Genomic DNA, 20718 nt, shown 5'->3' with positions numbered 1-20718 from the left:
ATGAGTATCACGGGATGAATGATCAGACATTAGCCTTGCCAAAGCTGAAAAAGCTCATTTTACGCAAGCAGCACTGTCGGCACCTTTGGAACAAAATAAAATACTGTAGGACATCATCCGTCAACTTCAGGGGTTGACTCTGGACAAAATTAATCTTTTTTTCCCTCGTTTTTTCCTTGGTGGAGCGGCAAATTGATATTAGGCATCGATGCTAACGCTCAATGAAATCTGTTCTTGCATTAAGAACACAACTGAAAGTAACAAAGGCATTTGGCTGCAGCTGTAGACAATGGCTGAGGTTATGACTAAATGCTGGCCACTGCTCTGAATGAAAATTACTGGCACACTGTAACTTTCCACCCCTTTAAATCAGCCCTTTAAATCAGTCCCTCCACGGACTGAGTGCTTGCGTCATATTTGTAGTCTATAGAAGAGCGCGACTGTAGAGTAGCTTTGCGATCGTCTGAGGTCGTCATTCAATTCAGTGAGCTTTGCTGAGTCACATAAGTAATCTTTTGGAGATGCGTCACAATTTCAGAATTGGTTTCATATCACAGCAACTTCTTCTTCTTCTTCTTCTTTTTTTTTTGTAATGGAAATGCATGCACCCCTTCTGGGCTGAACTCTGAAGTTCACATTCAGCTGACAAAGCATGTCTTAAGTATAAGGTATGCAGCACTGTGTTTTATGTCAGATTGCTTTTGATATGCATTCGGACTCAGCATGTGGTAATATATATTGTATGTTCGCCCAAAGACCCCTGTGTCTAGATGAGTTTTAAATTTGCCAAGTCAATCAGTGCATTCCAGAACCACCCCAATCTGAAGCATAGTACTGAGCTATGTGTTTTTGCCAACAGCTGTTTGTTTGAACTTAACCTTCTGTATTAATTTAGAGTGTTCATAGTACCTTTCCTGATTATGATACTGTAGCACATTAGAATTGAATGGATGACAGATGGTGCATTTCCCTCCTACCTCCTGCATCTTGTTTATGGTACTGTTTCTTTTGTATCTTTGTTAACAGAAAATCATCTCTGTGCATCTTACTTCATTCCAATTTCAAGTTCAGGTGTTTTAATGGACGCTGCCGCCTCGCTTTTTTTCTTTTATGTTTTTTTTTCTTTCTTCTTCTTCTTTTTTTTTTAAACAAAAATGTCCTGTACACTGTTTCAAAATTTTATGTGGCCCTTGAGCTAAAGCGTTTGCCCTCTTTTGATCCCAAATGAAAGGAAAAAAGCCCTCTATCGACATTCGTTTTCAACTAAAGACATTTTCTAGCGTTGACTGTTTGCAGGTAACCTTCTCTTGATTGACCTCGGCGCTACATGCTCTTTTCATTTCAACAAGAACAACAAGACAGTTCATCTGTCCATGAGCCAAAAGCTTTTGATCATCTGCAGAACCAGAGCGGCAGACCTTGTCATACCAATCCTTTCTGCTGTATAAACTCCACTACTATTGATTTAGTTGTCTGTCCCAGTGAACCCTGATCGATAAGTGCAGAATTGACCTGAGATGGACAATCTAAGAGATCAAGTTCTAATCAATACAAACACATATGAGAACATTGTTACTTCCTTAGCTTCCCCAGACTTCCTTATGTAGTGGACTCTATATATAGCACAGGCGGCACTGACGTTTGACCCTTATCTGCTGGAGTCCTTTCAATATCTTCACATAATCAGAAGTTGTTTTCTACCTGTGGTACAGGTGTGAAACATTTCTCAACCAATCAGAGACAATTAAAGGTTGTTAGAAACCAAATCCAACAGGACTTGCAGGCTCACAGGCCTGAGCTGAGCAGGCTAAGAACAATGAGGACAACCACAACCCTGCTGCAGATAGTTCGTTTAAGCAAATTTACAAATAATAAATCATTCAGCCGAATACAAATATTTTTACAGAACCTGAGGTGTAATAAATGGGGAGTAACACATTAGGATATTCATTTCTGTGTCAGTCGCTACTCTCCATTGATGAAAGAACATTGTTAGCATGCTTTGGGCATCATTTAAGATTGTATCCACGAGCAGAAAGAGAAATCCAAGGAAAATCAAAGATGAAACAGTTAGATGTATTTAAAGAAAGGAATGATTGCATTACTTGTTAAGCACCCTGGGTCTTCTCAATTAACGACGCTAATGTTCACTGACAAGCTTCCATTTCTGATGCAAATTTTTCTTGCAAATGACTCAAGTATCACAGTGTATTGATTTGGACTTACACATCACCAGAGGCAGAAAGATTATGCATAAATTTACTCTACTTCTTTTTTCTCATCAATTTGATGAATTTGACAATGAAATGTGAGAATGCCACGCTATTTTAAAAAAACATATACCTGTGATGTCTCCCATGCTTTAAATGGCATTTCATCTTAAAACACCTTCTGATGGCCTGGGATTTTTGTCACTGTGTGAGTATGTGTGTGTGTGTGTGTGTGTGTGTGTGTGTGTGTGTGTTCCTGCTAAAGGCCCCCCGCTGTTGTTTTAAAACACTGCTCACTGTGGTGCTCTCCCAGACATGACCTCCGCTCTGGCAGCTCCCCGTGCTGTGATTAAGTGTGACTCACTGCTGTGCTCTCCCTCCAGGAAGAGGAGACTGTCACAGATGATCGTCCTGAGGGAGGCCAGGCACTGCTGAGAGAAGGAGGGGTGCGTGGAGAGAACTGGGGGTTTGTGGGGGAAGGGGTTGAGCACTATAGCTAGGCAGCTGTGGTGGGTTTTTTCCTTAGCTGTGGTAACAGAGGACTATTGCCACCAAGTCCTGCCCCAAATGTGTCATACAGAGCTTGCTGCCCCATCAATATGGCAGTACTGTTTTACAGACTATGACATGAAACGATCTGATTTGGGGTCTACCATGAATGCTATATTAGACAAAAAAAAACCAAACAGGAATGTGTATTCAAAGAGCAACCCCAGCTCAGTAAGGACAGCGTAACCTCACATTAATCTGAGAACAGTTGAGATGTTCAGACTAGTTTGAATTTAATTGAACTTTGACTGCTCTTCGTCAAGCATTATTGGAGGACCTATTATAGCCTGAGTCTGATGATTTACCTAAGGTTTATTTCAGGCCGAGGTATCTTATCCTCAGTAATTAAGCTTGTATTACACCCCAGGTCTGACTCTCTGGACTGAATTTCTCCCTTAATCCCCTCTGGATAAAAAATGCATTCAAACTCACATACACACAGATGAATGTAGAAAGGAGAGTAAGCCAAACATACACTGCTAATCACCGGCTTTTGCCCAGAGGCGGTATGTGTGTATGCGCATGCACATAGAATATTTGAAGATTAATGAGAGACAACCATTATTGGCTCTGTCCCTCTTAAATTCAATCTACAATGTCTCAGCACACACTAAGTGCACCACTTTTGCTTTCCCATATTCGTAAAACTTAAATTAGTTGGCAAGGCCACCGGCTCCACAATGCCAAGATAAAAAAAAAAAGTGTAAAACAATAATCTCATTAGTGTTTCTGTGGCATTTTTCAGTTGCCAGCAATTTGGAGTTGACAAAGAAAGAATGATTAGAATTTATGCTATTAAGAAAATTACACAAGAGACTGCATTTGGCTTTTAGTGGAGGTGTGCAAGACAGATAACTGAAAGGACTGAGATTGTGATGCTAATAAATAAAACCATGAATGAATGAATGAATCAATGAATGAATAAAATAGATAAATAAGGAGATGACTAACTAACTAACTAATTAAATAACAGACACTGTGTTAGTTGTGAAACTTGAATTGGTCTTACCCTGTGTGATATTCATTAATGTGATTACGTATTGTCTTGTCTCATCACATGTTTCGTGTAATATGTATCTGAACTAAATGTGTTCTACTCATGTTGCTTTTCAGACACACACCAATTGTCTTCCCATACATAAAATAATTTAAGAGGAAGAGCTTTGATAAGAACCCCCCCCCCCCCAAAAAAAAACAAAAAACATACACAGGCACACACACACTTGGGCTTTAAACTAAAGAAAAGTTTAACTTCACATGGTGGACATGAGATTAGTCATTTTGCATGCCATTGTTCCATTCTGTTGAATATCTGTCAGGTAAAATCACTTCTGCTGCTATTAAAAAAAAGAAAGAATCTTGTTCGACAGACATACAGTTACTTAGGATGACAAGTGTTTGTGTTCCAGCTGGCTAGCCTTATAGAGGTACGTGTCAAATCTGACGTATGGCTGTCCCAAGTCACAGCTCAGCAGTGTGCACTTTTGTTTTTAAGAAAGGATAAAAAACAAACAAAAAAACATACTAGGTGTGATCCATTTGGGTGGGTCATTAAATCATATACCCTCCAGCAGTCGCTCGACTTCAAATGATTTCTGTAGAAAATGCCGGATATTTCATCTATGTCTATTTGTATCAGTACAGTCGTTGCTGCCCCCCTCCCTCCCCCACCTCCCTAATCTTGGTGTCACCCAGACAGATGTGGGGCTCATTTTAGTCCTGATACAAACCTGTACCAGAGCAAGAACTGTTGACCCCTCTCTAACGGAGTCAGTAATTACATTGTCAGTGGAACAATAAGTGGAGAATCCCCAAGCATGTGTGGCTCTTAACAGCATAATGGCAGATTGCAATTTGTGCGGGGGAGACATTTTGAATGGCGAACAATGCAAGGAGGACCCCTCCCGCTGTCGGGCACCATTATCAGGCCCTGTCCCGCCTGTCGGCATAACTGATTTAAATCAGCTCTTCAGGTGAACAGACGTCTGACTGATTTCTAGACAAAACACGGGTCTAAAGCGATCGTGTACGCAGACGGGCTGCATCCTCCGTGTTGGAAATAGTACACGGAGCCACTGGTGGCATTTATTATATTTATCTTGACATGGGATGACAAACAAAATGACTATGCCCGCGTGCGCTGATGAGGCGGCAGACAGGGAACGGCTGATGAGCGCACAGGCGGACGGAGAAGGTAAATCAAGAGCCAGGAGGAAGCGGGGCATTTAATTGCGCTAAAAGACATGTCATCTGAGGCTCAGAGGCTTTGTTGTGCTTGTCAGCTCAGATGATTGTGAGGTGCTTTTGTTTTGATATGTTAATTCCCCTTGAATAGTTCAGCTATTCCAGACGCCGAAAATTCTGTCATATGAATTTTGTAAACTTAAATTTCTGCATCTAAACTGATGCCCTCTGAGAATAAGATTACTCTAGTGGTCCATTTTATCATTGCAACAATCATCTTTATTTATTCAAAGGGTGGAGATCAATACATGTGAAAACCCTTGCATGTTTGGTCAAGGGTGTTTAGGTCAAATCACGTCAAGTACAGTATCAACTGCTGATCAACCGCTTCAGAGTTAATGAGGCTATTAGAACATGAGTCATAATTCGCCTACCTCCGTATCCTTTATGGTGTACTCATGTCTCATAACGGCATGCATGCCTGAATACATAATGATGTCAGCATCTACTGTATGGTGTTAGTTCAGGATGGGACACAGAATATTAAATAATGTGACACTGCCTGTCCACTACAACATACACACACACACACACGCACACACACACACACGCATGTGTGCATTTATGCACACAGACACACATGCATGTGCACACACGCGCGTGCACATACACGCACAGGCACAGGCACACGCACAGACACAAACACAGACACATACACAGACACACACAGACACACACACACACACACAAATCTGGTTCATAGCTGCATTTATACGGGATACCTTGGTCTTGGTCTGAAAAACATAAAACATGATGTTCCTACACGTATTGTCCCCAACACATAGACGTCCAAATCAGTCATTAAACAATGACAGGGCTCTAATCTTGTTTCTTCACAGTTTCATTGCAATGTGGTATTTCCTGATAGGCCTATGTGAAGATCCAGACAGTGTTACAAAGACCTGATTAAAAAGTCTGACTCACCAAGCTTCTGAGCAGAATGACTCAACTCTAGTTACAGAAGCCTAACAGTTTACAGTAAGAGTCAACTCGCACCTGGGTGCAGAAATATTTTTTCTCCTCATACTCGCTCTCTCAGCCTTTTCCAAAGGAAACACTAATTAAAAAAACGAAGGAACCTGAGAGAGGAGAAAGAGGAAACCTCTTATCTTAAGCTTCTGAAAGAGAACGTTTCAGGTTTGCAAATTGAATGAGTAATGCACGGTTTAGGGAAATGCGTTTTTTTTTTTAAAAGACTCCTTAGTGGAGGATTTTTTTCCCCTTCCTTTTTTCTCTGGTTTGTTATTCGAAGACATGCCTGCCAACTGATTACATCATCAGCTAAAAGCTGATGTTTGGTCCCTGTGCTGTTTTCTGAGTCTCTTTCATCTTTTGATGGCAATGAGCCATACTGGCTGAAGAGAAGCCTTTTGTCTTCAGATCTTTGTGTCCATGTTCATTTCCTGAACAAAGACGTGATGTGAATGCGATCTGTCTGCCTAAGAGAGACATTTAGATCATCAGATAGGATGACATTCAAGTTGGAGAGGACATTGCTAATTATCTCATGTCACAATATTCTGTTGTGCCTAAAGTGCCATGCAATTGTGAGATGAACTCCACTATCAGGATCCTTTATGCTATCCTTTCCATTGGCAAGAAAGCAGGCAGGCAGAAGTCAATGGAGTTATCGCTTTTCTAGATTCATCTCTCAAATTCTGTTCATTCAGAAGCTACATTCACCAACACCTTTGTATTCTGCACCAGTAGGTTCACCATATCATAGCAGTCTATAGACATGCTGCCCAGTTGAACATGAAGATGGTTCTGTCAGTCTTCATAACAGTCTTCTGAGAGCAATAGATACATGAACAAGCTGATATATCTATTGGAGCTTGAAAAAAGCGACTAGTGTATGAGATTTAGATTTAGTCTTGGTCAGTGACATGAAATGAAATTGTCAGGAGACAAAAACATAGATTACGCAGTATACAAGTATCCTGTTTATGCACAGATTAAAAAAAATTAAAAGCAACATTTTAGCACTACTAAATTTTTGTTCTAAAGACTACGCCTAGGCCTGTAGATGCAAGAGGTGAGTTTTGATGGTTATACACATTGTGCACAGCCAATTCTGGTGAAAATTCTGACCTGATTAAAATAAACAGTTTAAAGAATAATAATAAAAAAACAGTATGTAACCAACTGTTTTATCGTAAAAACAATATCAGCATTAACAGATATGACTTGCCGCTGTGTCCAGTGTCTGAATACAGACTAGAGTGATAGCAAAATTCTTTAAAAAAGATAAAGAGACAACACGATTAAACGTTACGTACTGTGAAAGTGTAGTCTATCTGATCATCTCTCCAGTGTGTGAAGTACCCTGCAGTGACTGCTGTACTGCATCTTTTCACAGCTATGTTTTTTATGTTTTTGTTTTTTTGCTTTTATGTTTTTGGTTTTTTTTGCCTTCAACCCTCAGATCAAATCAGTTCTTTCTGACACAATCCAACTCCACTGGAATGACATTGACAGCACCAGTGATAACTAGCTAAGCACAGTCATACCACATTTTGATCTTTGATAAATTATATATTTTTTCTTCTATTTAGTTCAGATAGCATCATCTTTATATTTCTTTTTTTTTTTGTCTGGATGTGTTACTAAACTCACCGGACCTTTAATGGCATTGATAAGGGGGTGGGCATTTATCTGTGCCAGCTGAGATTTACATGATCATGCAGTTTAAGAACAAATGGCGTTAATGCACATGGGTATGTACAGAACTGGGGGTGTGCATTTTTCATGCATCCCACACTGGTTTTTTGTACGCAATTTTTTTTGTCTCATGAGGAATGGTAAATTGCTGTTGTAAACTGCCGTAAATTTAGAGAAAAAATTGGTGTAGAAGGCCCAGTCATCCTAAGGAGTTGAGGACATTGGTAAGAGCTATTTTATATAGCTGGAAAAGTTTTCAAATGTTTTGGTTACTGGGCTACCTTTCAATAATATAAGAATTTGATCTGGTTGATTAAACATGGGGACAAAAGCATATGGGCACAAGGCCATCAGAAAATGGACAGGAACAGTTGAGACCACATGACTCCACCTACCTTCTCTGATGACTGTGAGGTGCCAAAGAAGATGGGGATGAAAGCCAGCCAGATGATGCAGGTGGTGTACATGGTGAAGCCGATGGGCTTGGCTTCGTTGAAGGTCTCAGGAACTCCTCGTGTCTTGATGGCATAAACCGTGCATGTCACCATGAGCAGCATGCCGTAACCCAGGAGACAGATGAGTGACAAGTCTGAGATGTCGCACTTGAGAACGCCACACGCCAGCTCCGGGTTGGCTGTTCGCTGTTCCTCATAGTCAATGAGAGCTTGTGGAGGGTCCACCGCAAACCAGATGCACACCCCAAGGAGCTGCACCGAGATCAGGCTAAAAGTGATCACCAGCTGGGATGCAGGGCTGATGAACCGCGGCGCGCTCACTGACATCTTGCCCTGCTCAAAAATCCGGTAGATTCGATTGGTCTTGGTGAGAAGAGCCGCATAGCTAATGCTCATGCCCAGTCCCAGAAAAATACGGCGTAGAGAGCAGATTCCCACATCAGGCTCCAGGATCATCAGGAAGGTAGTGACGTAGCAGAGGAAAATCCCTGTCAGCAACACATAGCTGAGCTCGCGGCCGGACGCCTTGACGATGGGTGTATCGTTGTAGCGGATGAAGGTGATTACGACAAACAGGGTTGCTGAGATACCCAAAATGGCTATGAGGACAGGAATGACTGCCCAAGGCGAACTCCATTCCAGCTTGACAATAGGAATGGGCTGGCAGGCTGTGTGGTTCTTGTTTGGTCGCAGGTCAAAACGGCACATCTTACAGGTGTACAGATCAGCCTGGTACTGGTAGCCATCGCAGCGTTCACAAAGCCAGCAGCAGGGGATGCCTTTCACAATTTTCTTCCTCTCCCCAGGTTTACACGGCTGGCTGCAGATAGATGAGGGGACTTCCTTAACACCGCCTGGCCACTGCATAGCCCGCTTCTGTGAATGACGAATGACAACAGAAAGTCAGTTCATACAAAAACACCGATGTCATGACTCATGAAATGAAGTTTAAACTTTTATAAATATAAACATGTTGTTTAAGAGGTAAAATTTAGACTTCCCCGGGGTAAATCATTAATCATAACACGGCTTATTGACTCTGCTGTGGAGAAAGGAAAGAAAGATGAGAAAAATGAGAAAAATGAGAGTCTAACATTCAGATACAGCTGGTCAGTCCATTGACCGATGATTTTGTACTCGGCTGTTCTGTTTTTGATCTGATACTGGTAGATTTCGTAGCGACCTGGAGCGTCTCCATTCTCATTGAAAAGCACAGGATTCCCAGCGATGCCTAGAAGACATAAACACAAAAATATGGCTTGGAAAAGTAACATGATCCATAACAGCGACCGCATATCCTCAGTTATCATCAGAGTGTCATCAGAGTGTATAAATGAACTACAGTTAAAATCATTCATTAGGTTTTAAACAAAAGTATCGCTGTCTTGAATGCAAAAATAGAGTATAACAATTACTATTATTAGCTTGAAACCTGTAAATCACTTTGAAGATACCCTGAAAGCATCTCGCCATGGCTATATACCTCAACAACCGGATCTACAAAGCGCTAACAGGATTGAGTGTGTTTCCATAATCATATTGGCATAACTGTTTGGAATTACAATCCACTCAGGGCTTTCTCATTGAGTGATTATATTCGGCGGTTGGAATCCCGTTGATGAATATCCACTACTTTGTGTCATGCTGGAGGATGCAAGGAGCTAATCCACACAGTGATGAGTCAGGCTGTCTGGATTAAGCCTTTGGGGTTGACTCAGCCACGTTGAAGTGACAGTGCAGCTCACAGCACAAAACAAGAACAGATGTAGAGGATTAACAGAACTTCAGAAGGGAGGGGATACATATTTAAATAACAACCAAGACACTGAAGCGTGGGACTGTAATGATCTATATATGAGGTATTGTATAATCACTTGAAGACGTCCTCTACCATTGCAAAGAATCACACTGGTGTGGGAGCATGTGTGTGTATGTGTGTGTGTGTGTGTGCGAGTACGTATACTTGGTCCAAAGTCTGCTAGCCTCCAGACATCCCACAAAGAGAGCGAAGTGAGTTTGCTCTGTGGCATCAAAGGGTGGAGAGTTTTGCCTCAGAAGCTCATTTAGACAGTGCTTGACGTAACGTTCTCTGACACTTCAAACAGGGATCAGAGAAATGGGCTTACAGGTAGACTCTTATCTTCTCACAATGGGACTGATGGGTCATTCAGCCAAGAGCCACTTCACCAATGATAATTTTTCAAATGACCCAAAGGACAAGTCCCATAACTGAACAAAGTATTCTTTTATAACCATCTTTTGAAATGTAGGGTATTTCTGAAATAACACCATAGTATTTCCTGCTACTCAGCAACTAGTATGTTTACTGACACCTACTGACAAGAGTAACTTATCATTGCCTTACAAGCTTAGCCAGTCTGCTTTGTCATGTAATAGCCCAAGGATTAATGCTGCATTACTGAAGTTTGAGGTTTTGATTTCCACTTTTAGTTCAACTTCAGTTGGCTTTGAAATATATTTAGAACTGTCACATGGCTGTAATGGAGTGTCTTTCCGGGCACCCGCAGCTTCTACAATGAATTTAAAAGTGATCACACTTCCTCCATCTTGGTGCCCGTGCTTATCAAACACAGTGACAGGGTGATGATATTAAAATGAAAGAATATGGCCTTAAGGTTAGGAGAAGTTGGAAATGAAAAGCCAGTCAAGAAAGCCCAGAATTAGATGGATATGGTTATATCATAATATTGTCCCAGTGTGCGGCACCGATTCTGTCTCATTCCGTTTCAAGAGCCTTGTAAGATTAGCTCAAGAATGAGACATCACCAGATTTGACAAAGTCATTTCAAGAAGGTGTTGGGTGATACTGGCAAAATGTTATACTGTCATTGACAAGTCATACCGTCCTGATCCTGTAATAGCGACCAAACCTAATGGCAGCGTCCATCTTCCAAAGAGACATCGGCCCCTAATTCATCTCATGTTGTACTGATACATAATGAACCTTCTGAACGATAAATGGATTTGGTTCCAATTTTTTTGTATGTGTGTGTGTGTGTGTCTGTATAGAAAGAGGGTGTAATGGGGGTGATTAAAGTACTGCGTGTATCTTTCTTTAGGTCCTTGTTCTTGTCATTTCCAGCCATTTTTCCACAGGGTATAGAGAGGTGGCAAAAATTTTATTAATATTATTTTCCTCCTGCTTTGTTTCAAAGGGAGAAGGGTTGCTGCAAGAGTTGTTATGCCACAATCTGCCTAACCCTGTTGGACAGCAGACAATGATTGCTTTGTTTGGATTTTGTCATTCTGCCTTAGAATTATCCAGTGACTCCTGGTGATGTAAGGCTGAGTAATAGCTTGATCGGGGGCTGACCTGCTTTCATAAATAATCGATTCAAATGTGCACTGTGTTAAATTATGAAACAAACTCGATGGACGGTTTATATAGTGAAAACACAAGGCTGAGGGTTTTTCTTTCACTTACAGAGAGAGAGAAAGAAAGAAAGAAAGACAGAAAGAAAGAAAGTAAGAAAGAAAGAAAGAAAGAGGAACTGTCATTTATTTGCCAACATCAAGGCAAGAAAAGTAGTCTCCACAAGTTGATGGGTGGACAGGTCTTGCCGAGAGGGACTACCATTGTAAGAAGGAAAAAAAAGACGTCTAGCTTCCCTGCCAGATTATGTACATGGATTTGCAGAGGAGGCCTCAAGAGCCTGTTAGTACACTGAAAAATGGATGTTATTTAAAAAAAGCCAGTGCTTTCCATTCACCATAGCTACCAATGCAGGAAAGATATTAATGCTACAGCATGAAAAAGGCTCAAAAACATTACACACTCAAAAAAAATGAAAACTGATGTTTGTATATTTAAAGCAAATAAATCAAGGTGAAATAACTTGAATTCATGAATTTCCACATATTACTTGTAATGTTACAGTTGAAAGAGCATACATAAGCCAATAGTTCAACCAACTAAAACCAGTTGTGTAAAATGAACTAGGATGAACTATGTTTATCCAAGTCTCATGGATGTCCCGACCATTGGGAGACTGCAGCTGCAGCAACCATGCAAAAAACACTGGACGAAAAGAAACGTTAAGAGTTCATTCCAGCAGCTTACAGTTGATGCAGCTGACACTTGGTTTTCAATTGTTAGTGCATGCCTATAACACCAGGTTTGTTGTGGTTTTTCAGGTAGTTTTCCATTTAAATGACAAAGAATCCGTCATTAGGTTTATATTTACGTGTTTATTGAATGAGCCACTTATGCCTTATGACACTGTGCACTTGTCCCACTTATGTACCTCATTCCGCCGTGTGGACACTTTTCAAATGTGTGTCCATTTATTCTGTGATTCTGTGAAGTTTTCTGCTGGCTGCGTGGTGGTGCAGTGGGTAGCGCAAGAAGGTCCTGGGTTTGATTCCTGGTCAGGCGACTGGGAATCGAAACAGTCAAAAGATGTGCAGGCAAACTGGAGACACTAAAGTATACCCTAGGAGTGAATGTGTCCAGGGTGTTTCGCCCAGTGAATACTGGGATAGGCTACAGCATCTTCCACTACCTTAACTATGACAAGCAGCTTAGGAAATTAATGAATGCTGCAAACACTAGATATCGTGACCAAGTTAGACCAAGCAGGCTGTAGATGGTTTCAGATAAGTCTTCAGCTTTAGCGTTTATGAATTAATGCTTGATCCACATATTCAAACTGGATCACTGACAGCTGTAGTAACTACCTACTCAAACAAATCACGCTCCTCTAACTTGATCACATTAAATTGAAGTTACCACAGTAAATTACATTCATTTAATCTGTCTTAATTTTGTTAGATCAACAAAATGACTTAACTTTGAAGGAGCATGACTTATTTTCGTGGAAAAACTTTCCACAATTAAATTAAGTAGATGTAACATTTTTTTTATCAGTGCAGGTTACATTATAGTTTAGGATTACCATTTCAGTTGTCTCTGACTACTGTTTGTATGATTCAAATAGATGTGCAAGACATAAAGAAAGTTTGCAGTTGACACCAAAGGAGGCAAAAATCAAGGTTCACTGATTTTTCATCAACAGCTGTCCACAAGGACTGCCTTTCACTGAGTGGCATGTCATACTTTGACGAGCTGGACGGATGTTGCGTGGATGTGAAGTATAAACAGTTTCAACCGGTGTGAAACACTCAACTTTACTCAGCCTAAGGAGAAATTCGTTTGGAGAGTTTGACTTTTTGTCTTTGCAACTCCATACATAAAGATCTGTTCTTCTTCCTATCCGTCTTTCTACATTGTATTCCTAGGATCAAAAAAAATGATTTTTTAGAATTCATAACACAATATAAAAATGCAAGACAACTACTCTTCCCTTGACAGTATCGTCTGCTCCTAAATTCACATAGGGGTTCAGCACAAAAGAATACTGTGCGTTTCACTGTTAGCACTATGTATCAAAATTTTCCTTAGACAAGTTCTCTCTTCTCTCTCTCTCTCTCTCTCTCTCTCTCTCTCTCTCCTTCTCTCATTTTTTCTTTTCTCTGTCTTTCTCTATTTCTCTCCACCTTACAGAACAGAAAATCTGTCATTTCAGTGTGAGGGTTGAGGAAATGTGCAGAAGATTGAAGAAACCCACTGTTTGCGCCTCTGGTCCACAGTAATAACTTGAGCACAGAGTGAGGCTGACAGCTTAAAGACCCCTGCTCTCTGTATGCTCTAAAGCAAAGCTCACCTTCACAAGAGTGATGGCAACACAGACAGAAAACTGATGGGGCGCTTCATTCCATTTCAGCCCTATTGAAGCCTCTAACAAACCTCACTCTTCAAGACTGATCAAAGGAGGTAAGTTTATTGGGGATGGTGGGGGTGGGGGTTGGGGTGTGTGTGTGTGTGTGTGTGTGTGTGTGTGTGTGGGGGGGGGGGTGTTAGCACCCACCCTTCCCTGCTCAGAAGGGGCTGTGTAGACATTTTTGCACATGTGACAAAGGATTTTGCTGATTGCAAAGAGAAAAACCAGGGAACAAGGATGTGAACAGGGAGGCAAGGAAATAGATAATAGGGAAGAACTCCAGAGAGGGGAAGTATTCCACACATGCTCTTATTCATCCTATCCGTCAAAAGGAATACATGATTTCCTCACATTTTTCTTTGCTGTATAATTGCTGGAATCATTTACAACAGCTCTCTTGTACAGTTATATTCTGCCCATGTTTAGTCATATGAAACTATGATTTAGTGTGGGATAAGTACAGGTGATACTGGAGAAGTGTTCAAAATACTGTAATTACATTATAACAGTGTTTATGTGATTTACTGCATCTGAATAAGGGTCTGAAGGTTAAGTACGGTTACCAAGCAAGATTTTACTTTCGGATCATTTTACTTCCAGAACAATTCTGCATTCTTTAGTGAAACTCCTGTACTTTCTTTTCTAAAATAATTGGAACATTTTGTAGTGATGTGAAAAGGAAATGTGACCCCATGGTTTATTTGGGATTGGGATCGAGGCGGGATTGGGTTTGAGGGATTAGATGAAAAATCTTTCTTACTTCATTTGTACAAAACCTCACACTATACAAAACATCACAATGTATTAGGAAAATATTGCACTGTAGTAATAATTATGACATAAGTAACAGTAACCCTGGAACAGCATCCTAACCAGGACCAGAGCACTTAACCTAGGGATCTGTTTTATACTGAGTTTGTGTACTGCTGCTCAAGTTTCAAAAGTTCTCATTGTCTGGCTTTCCACCATTGTTAAAGTGTAAACACTTGTAGTCCTTCTGCAGAGTGCATACAGAGAGTGACTTTACAATAAGAAAAACAAGAGACCTATTGTAACCTGAAAAAAAAAAGACAATGACTAACGTAGGCTTTGCCTACTGCTGTTACTCATGGTAATGAGAACAGATGGTACTTAAATGCTCTGAATACGTCCTCATTCATGATGAATGGGGAAAAAAAATCTCACATGTGATTTTGATAGCATCACTTTGTTTGATGATGAATAATGAAAAGTATAAGCTTCTGGTCTCCAAACAGCCTGAAGGGCAAGCAGTGTGAGGCTGTGTGAACATGCTGATGTCTGCTGATGCAAGATCAAGCGATTAAGGGTAACTTCCAGTCAATCGGTACCAAGGTTGGTACTAATTACACGTGCACTCACTCAGGATAAAGGCCCAAGTCGTTCAACAGCATGAGCATAAATACATGGCAAAACTGGGTTTTTATAAATATTTATATTAAACACTGCTCAAAAGTCTCATATTAAAATATTCAAATGTTCTGTGCTTTATGAGGCGAGACAGTCTGAAGACTAGTTTAAGGTTTGTTCATTAGTTTTGTTGTCACTAATCAAGGTTAAGAGAATGTCTAAGGGCTGTTCTCTGCTCAGTGGGAAAAAAGGACTAATTGAGACAGTAATGACACAAAAGGAACCTGGTGAGAGTTTGGATATGCTAAGCACATATGAAAACATTACTGTCCTTCAGGGATTTCTGTACTTTAAACAATTCTAATCCTTTCTTTCAGCTGGTCTCCTTAATAGTTGTGTTTTTTTAGTCTGCCTTCTGTAGACAACTGGTTGTTGGGCAAAAATATGAAAACAATTTTTTTTTTTTTTTGGACTATGTTTGAGAAAAATTGCCCTCAGTGCATATGTAAACACATTTCTGAAACAGCTTTTAATACTGAAAACATAACAGTGTGGCAGGGGAGTGTGTGTGTGTGTGTGTGTGTGTGTGTGTGTGTGTGTGCGTGTGTGTGCGTTAAATATTTAGATATCACGCATGAGTTAGAGATGATATCGCTTTAGGTGAAGACAAGGGGAGAGAAAGAACAAAAAAAAGAAAGAAAGAAAAAAAGAAAAAAAAGGAAAGAAAGAAAAAAAAGACAGAAATACAGAATGAAAAACAGTAAGGCAACTAACCTGCGATGTTAATGTTGCGAATGTACTTGAGCAGAAGACTGCCATCCACTGGGTCCATTTTGGAGCACAGCCCCACCTTTCCAGGACACAGGTTTTTGTGCATGTTGTGGAGGGCGTGAGCCATGACATAGACAGCGTCAATCACAAACTGTACTTTTCCCTCCTGCTCATAGGATGAGTCCTTCCCAATCCTTTCCTGATCTGAGAATCAAAAGATAAAGAAAAGAAACAAAAAAAACAAACACCTGAGACAGTAGACCTCTTCAAATCTTAGCTCATTTTTAAAACCACCTTGGATTTTGAGTTAGAAAGATATGAAGTTTGGTTAAACTTGTCCACAAGACATGTTCTCACTGACAGTGAATAATGATTTGGTTTGGTATTTTGGTCCTTTAAGGAAAGCCTCCAGAAGTCCAATCGATTCCAGACCAAACTCGGGGGGAAAAGGCATTTAATTGCGGGTTGATTACAAGACCCCCCCCGCCCCTTCCCAACACCCCTCCCACACCAAAGGCTCCCTCATGTCAACTGGGTCTCAACTCAGTGAAAGCCAGAGACAGTTTCTTGGCTGGCTTTGCCTGTAGTCAGCTTCACTTTCATTACATAAACCCTCCACAGAGACATCCTCAGATTTCCAAAAGATTTAGCGTGATAATGCCTTGCATCTCACATCCATAATGGAGGGAGCCAGATGTGGTATAAAGCTAATCACATCATCTGTCAAGATTTAAAAACCCCATAGTCAGTCATCCACACCAGGGGTCCTCACAGCAGAGAACGGGACCCTCATTTAACCACTGGAGGCCAGTCTGTCACTGTCTTTCAACATAATACAAGGTGTGTCTAAATGACTGAAAGCAGCATATACATGTGTACAAAACTTAGCTCATTTGGTTTTGCTCATTTGCCTTAGTGCTATGCTCCATATACATTTAATAAGATGCCTCTGTACATGCAGTTAGGAAAAAAACAGCAAACCATTGACTATACCTATGATGTCTTACGCTTGAGTAGGTTTGCACATCAGAGAGGATGATGGTTCAAACTTTTCATTATGTTTGCTCTACTTTTCACAGGGCTAAAGCTAGCTAATATCCCAAAGAAAGACAAATCACCTTAAATGTGTACTAGCTGTTGGCATAAAAGAAAAACAATTTGTTCTTAGTGAATTTACCTTTCCTTGCTTTTGTTAGGGACCGACTCACTCAATTAAGTAGCTGAAAGTCAGTTGTTTACACTGTTGTGAAGACACAAATCCTTTTTTAAAACCTTAAGCTTGCAACGTCTCCTAGACCTTTAGCTTAGCTGAACCAGTTGGAGTCTTTGAAAAATACACAGGACAGAGAATCCACAATAACATTTCAGTTAAAAGCCACTGAAGCACCACAATAAGACATCGTCTTGACATATGCATATCCTCTCCAAGTGTACTTCATTATAAATTAACACGTTCCTAAAGGTACTGGCGCATCCCATCGTGGCAAAACATCACACTTAAATGTAGTCATTCATTAAACTGACATGCACTGCCTAATGATGGTTTCAAACACATCTCTACTTTGAAGAATTCTGTTGAGAAAACCTATCTATGTCTATGCAGGAGCTGTGCAGCTAAAATCAAATTGCTCTCTCTCTCTCTCTCTCTCTGACTTTTTTTTTTTTACTTGGTCTTTTTTGCCTTCTGCTGTCCATGTTTGGCATATTGTTCTTCATATGCTGGAGAGAGGCTATGTCAGGCGTACGGATGAGATAACAGACAGAGTGCAAGATTAATTATGCCTCCCGACTCATATATAATCATTGCTGACAGCCATATATTCATTTGAGTAGAGACTGTTCAATTCAACTCTCTCTCATTTTTTTCGATGCAAGATCTTAATTGTGAAATAAGAGTTTCAATTATACCTGTGCTCCGGTTACAGCCAGATTGGTGCCAGATGTCAGGGATGAACATATCTCAGTTTTGCAGCATACAAATACATGGGGGGGTTTTTGCCTCTGTATTAAAAAAATTGCTATTACTGATCATTGAGCTCTATTTAAAATTAAAATGAATCAATACTAGTTGATCTAACATTCTTATGGTATGTACATTATAACTGTGAATTAGTAGGCTCAGCTGAGTGTTGGTACACAACAGTGGGTCTAACATGCTTACTTGCTACATACTGTCTCCTCAACATGCAAAATATTTGAAAAATTCAGATGGCTTATTTATTTACTCCCTTACTTTTAGAGTTGGGCTCACCAACGTCGCTGTGTAAACAAAGCCCCTTTAGCTCCTCTCAAATCTCTGACAGACTGTAACTGTCTTTTTTGGCTACTCTCTCACTGTAATCATTGCCACTCTATCTCTGCCTGGCACGGCTACAGTACCAAAAGCTATCAAACATCTTTGACTAGACCATGCATCTTTAAAGGGCTGGAGTATACCAGCAGGTTGTGGCTGTGTATAAGAAGCAATGTGATTGGACAAAGTGTGAATGCATACACACACACACACACACACACACACACACGCACGCACACACAAAGACAACGCCATCGTTTGACTGCTGCAATGTGGTTGTGTAGAAGCTGCCTAAGAGAAAAAGTCTGGGTGATATCTTTGTCGCAGAGGGAAGAAGGCCAGCCCACACACTACGCTTTGTCTTGGCTTCTCCATAAATGCACTCTTTTTTCCCTTCACACACAAACTCTCTCTCTTTCTCAATATTTCTCTCTCTCTCTCTCTCTCTCTCTCTCTCACCATTTCTCTCTCTCTCACCATTTCTCTCTCTCTCACTATTTCTCTCTCTCTCTCTCTCTTTCGCTCTCTCTCTCTTTCTCCTCATTGTTGAATCTGAGCACGCACACCCAGTCTTCAGGCAACCCCCACCCCCCCCTTTCCCCCCTGCCTGGAGAGAAATCCATTCAGATTAAGAGTGCCATCACAGTGTGGTTTTCTGAGACTGGGAGGGTGTCAGGACTGGAAGCTGTTACAGAGAACGCCACTTTCTGACCTCCACAGCCTTTCACTGCTTGTGGGTTGTAACGAGTCTAAGTCTCTGGGCTGAAAGAGGCTTTGCTCTCTCTCCATGGCTAAATGGCTTTCCACTCAGCGTGCGCCAAGAAATGTTCTAGAAATACTGTATGCAAGCCTGCATTGCCTTGCGTTTTTTTCTTCTTTTTTTTAATTATGCTCAGGGTATCGGGACCCACTGTGCCCCACATACACACACACACACACACACACACACGGACACAAATGATATTATTCTGCTCTCTGTTTTTCTGCTCACCACAGGGGTTATAATTGACTATTAAACAAAGTACTGGACCTGAATCCAAACATTCAGTAAGACTTAACCTCTCCACCTGAATGTCTGTTTTCATTTTAATTCACATTCAACACTGAACAAACACGCTCGGCAAGTAACATCAGACTGTCTCTCTTCATAAACTGATGGCAATGCTCTCGTTTTTTCCTGTCTTTATTTCCAGAAGATGGCACCGGATGCTCGGCGAACTGGCTTAGCCTGAGATAATGACATCAGAGTAGAGTAAAGTAGTGTAGTGGAAGACTGAGAGCTTGTGTCTGTCATACCGTCCTCCACTCAATTACAGAGCAACCACTTAGTGCCCTGTAGCAATTGCCAACTCTCAGCACAGAACTCTACCCTCAGGTGACTTCTCCATCCAAACCCAACCCGTGATCTTCAGTTTCCAATGACTGGCAGGGGATTGAGTCTACAGGGTTCCTTTCAGGGGACTTGAAGATAGAGTTTACATCAATATTCCACTTTTGTACACAGTGCCATACATCAGCCAGACTGGAACCGGAGCAGAGGCCTTCTACAGTAAAGTGCTTGGACTAATTCCAAACAATACAATCACTCCTCAATGATTTATAACTACCCAAAATGAAAGTGCACTATTTGCAAGCCACAAGCTGTCACTCAGCTCTCAGATATGATTGTGTATATGGAATATCTTGTATTCTGGAATATGTTCTATTTTTCTAGCCAAAAGCTAATGGAATTGCTTATTTGACAGATTTTTTTTTTCTTTAGGGCTAGAAAATACATCACAACTGCACCACTCTTCCTATAGTGGTTAAAACTGCCAAGAATTAAGAGCTGGCGATTAGATTGGCTTAAATGGGGACAAATAGTCTGACACATACAAAACACAGATAAAATGCACACACATTGTCATAAATGATATAATTAGGTGAGACAATTCAATGTTCAGTATAACACTGCAACACATTTTTTCCCCTCTTATCTCAGTTTGCGACAAGCAGTCCAATAAAAGAGTCTTCTTTTTGAAAATGTACCCAAGCACTGCTGCACCAGAGGTGTAAATTAGAGATGTAAGGTGGTTGGCAAAACCCATCAAAGCTGTCTGACAGGGGGGTATTCCAGAAAGCGGGTTTAGTGAAAACTCTGAATTAGTCAACTCAGAGCAAGTAGTAAACCTCCTAATAGAAGAGCTTTATGGCTTTATTTTGCTAGGAGAATGAAGCCATAGGGCTCTTCTATTAGGAGCTTTACTACTTTGAGTTAACTAACTGAGTTTTTACTAAACCCACTTTCTGGAACACCCCCCAGGAGTGCTTCATTTAAATCAATGATATTGTAATGATGTAAGTGTCTTTATATGTATAGAAACATGAAAATATGGTGCTGTCTCAGCTGTTATCATTTACATCAATGTGTTAGGCCTATTTAGGAC

At 40.7% G+C, this 20718-nt stretch overlaps 1 protein-coding gene across 1 annotated transcript in view; it reads right to left on the bottom strand.

The window, feature by feature from the left end:
• Positions 1-20718, bottom strand: part of grm4 (glutamate receptor, metabotropic 4) — a 102399-nt gene that overhangs the window by 10017 nt on the left and 71664 nt on the right. The window contains exons 6-8 of the mRNA XM_030776573.1: positions 16003-16203; positions 9214-9350; positions 8060-8995 (exon numbers count right to left, since the gene is read on the bottom strand). Coding sequence (XP_030632433.1) covers positions 8060-8995; positions 9214-9350; positions 16003-16203 — 1274 coding nt within the window. The remainder of the gene's footprint in view (positions 1-8059; positions 8996-9213; positions 9351-16002; positions 16204-20718) is intronic.

This window comes from Chanos chanos, chromosome 6, assembly GCF_902362185.1.
Source record: "Chanos chanos chromosome 6, fChaCha1.1, whole genome shotgun sequence".
In the NCBI taxonomy this organism is placed as follows: Eukaryota; Metazoa; Chordata; class Actinopteri; order Gonorynchiformes; family Chanidae; genus Chanos; species Chanos chanos.
Note: the sequence above shows the minus strand (reverse complement) of the source record. Positions and strands in the feature narration are given on the sequence as shown.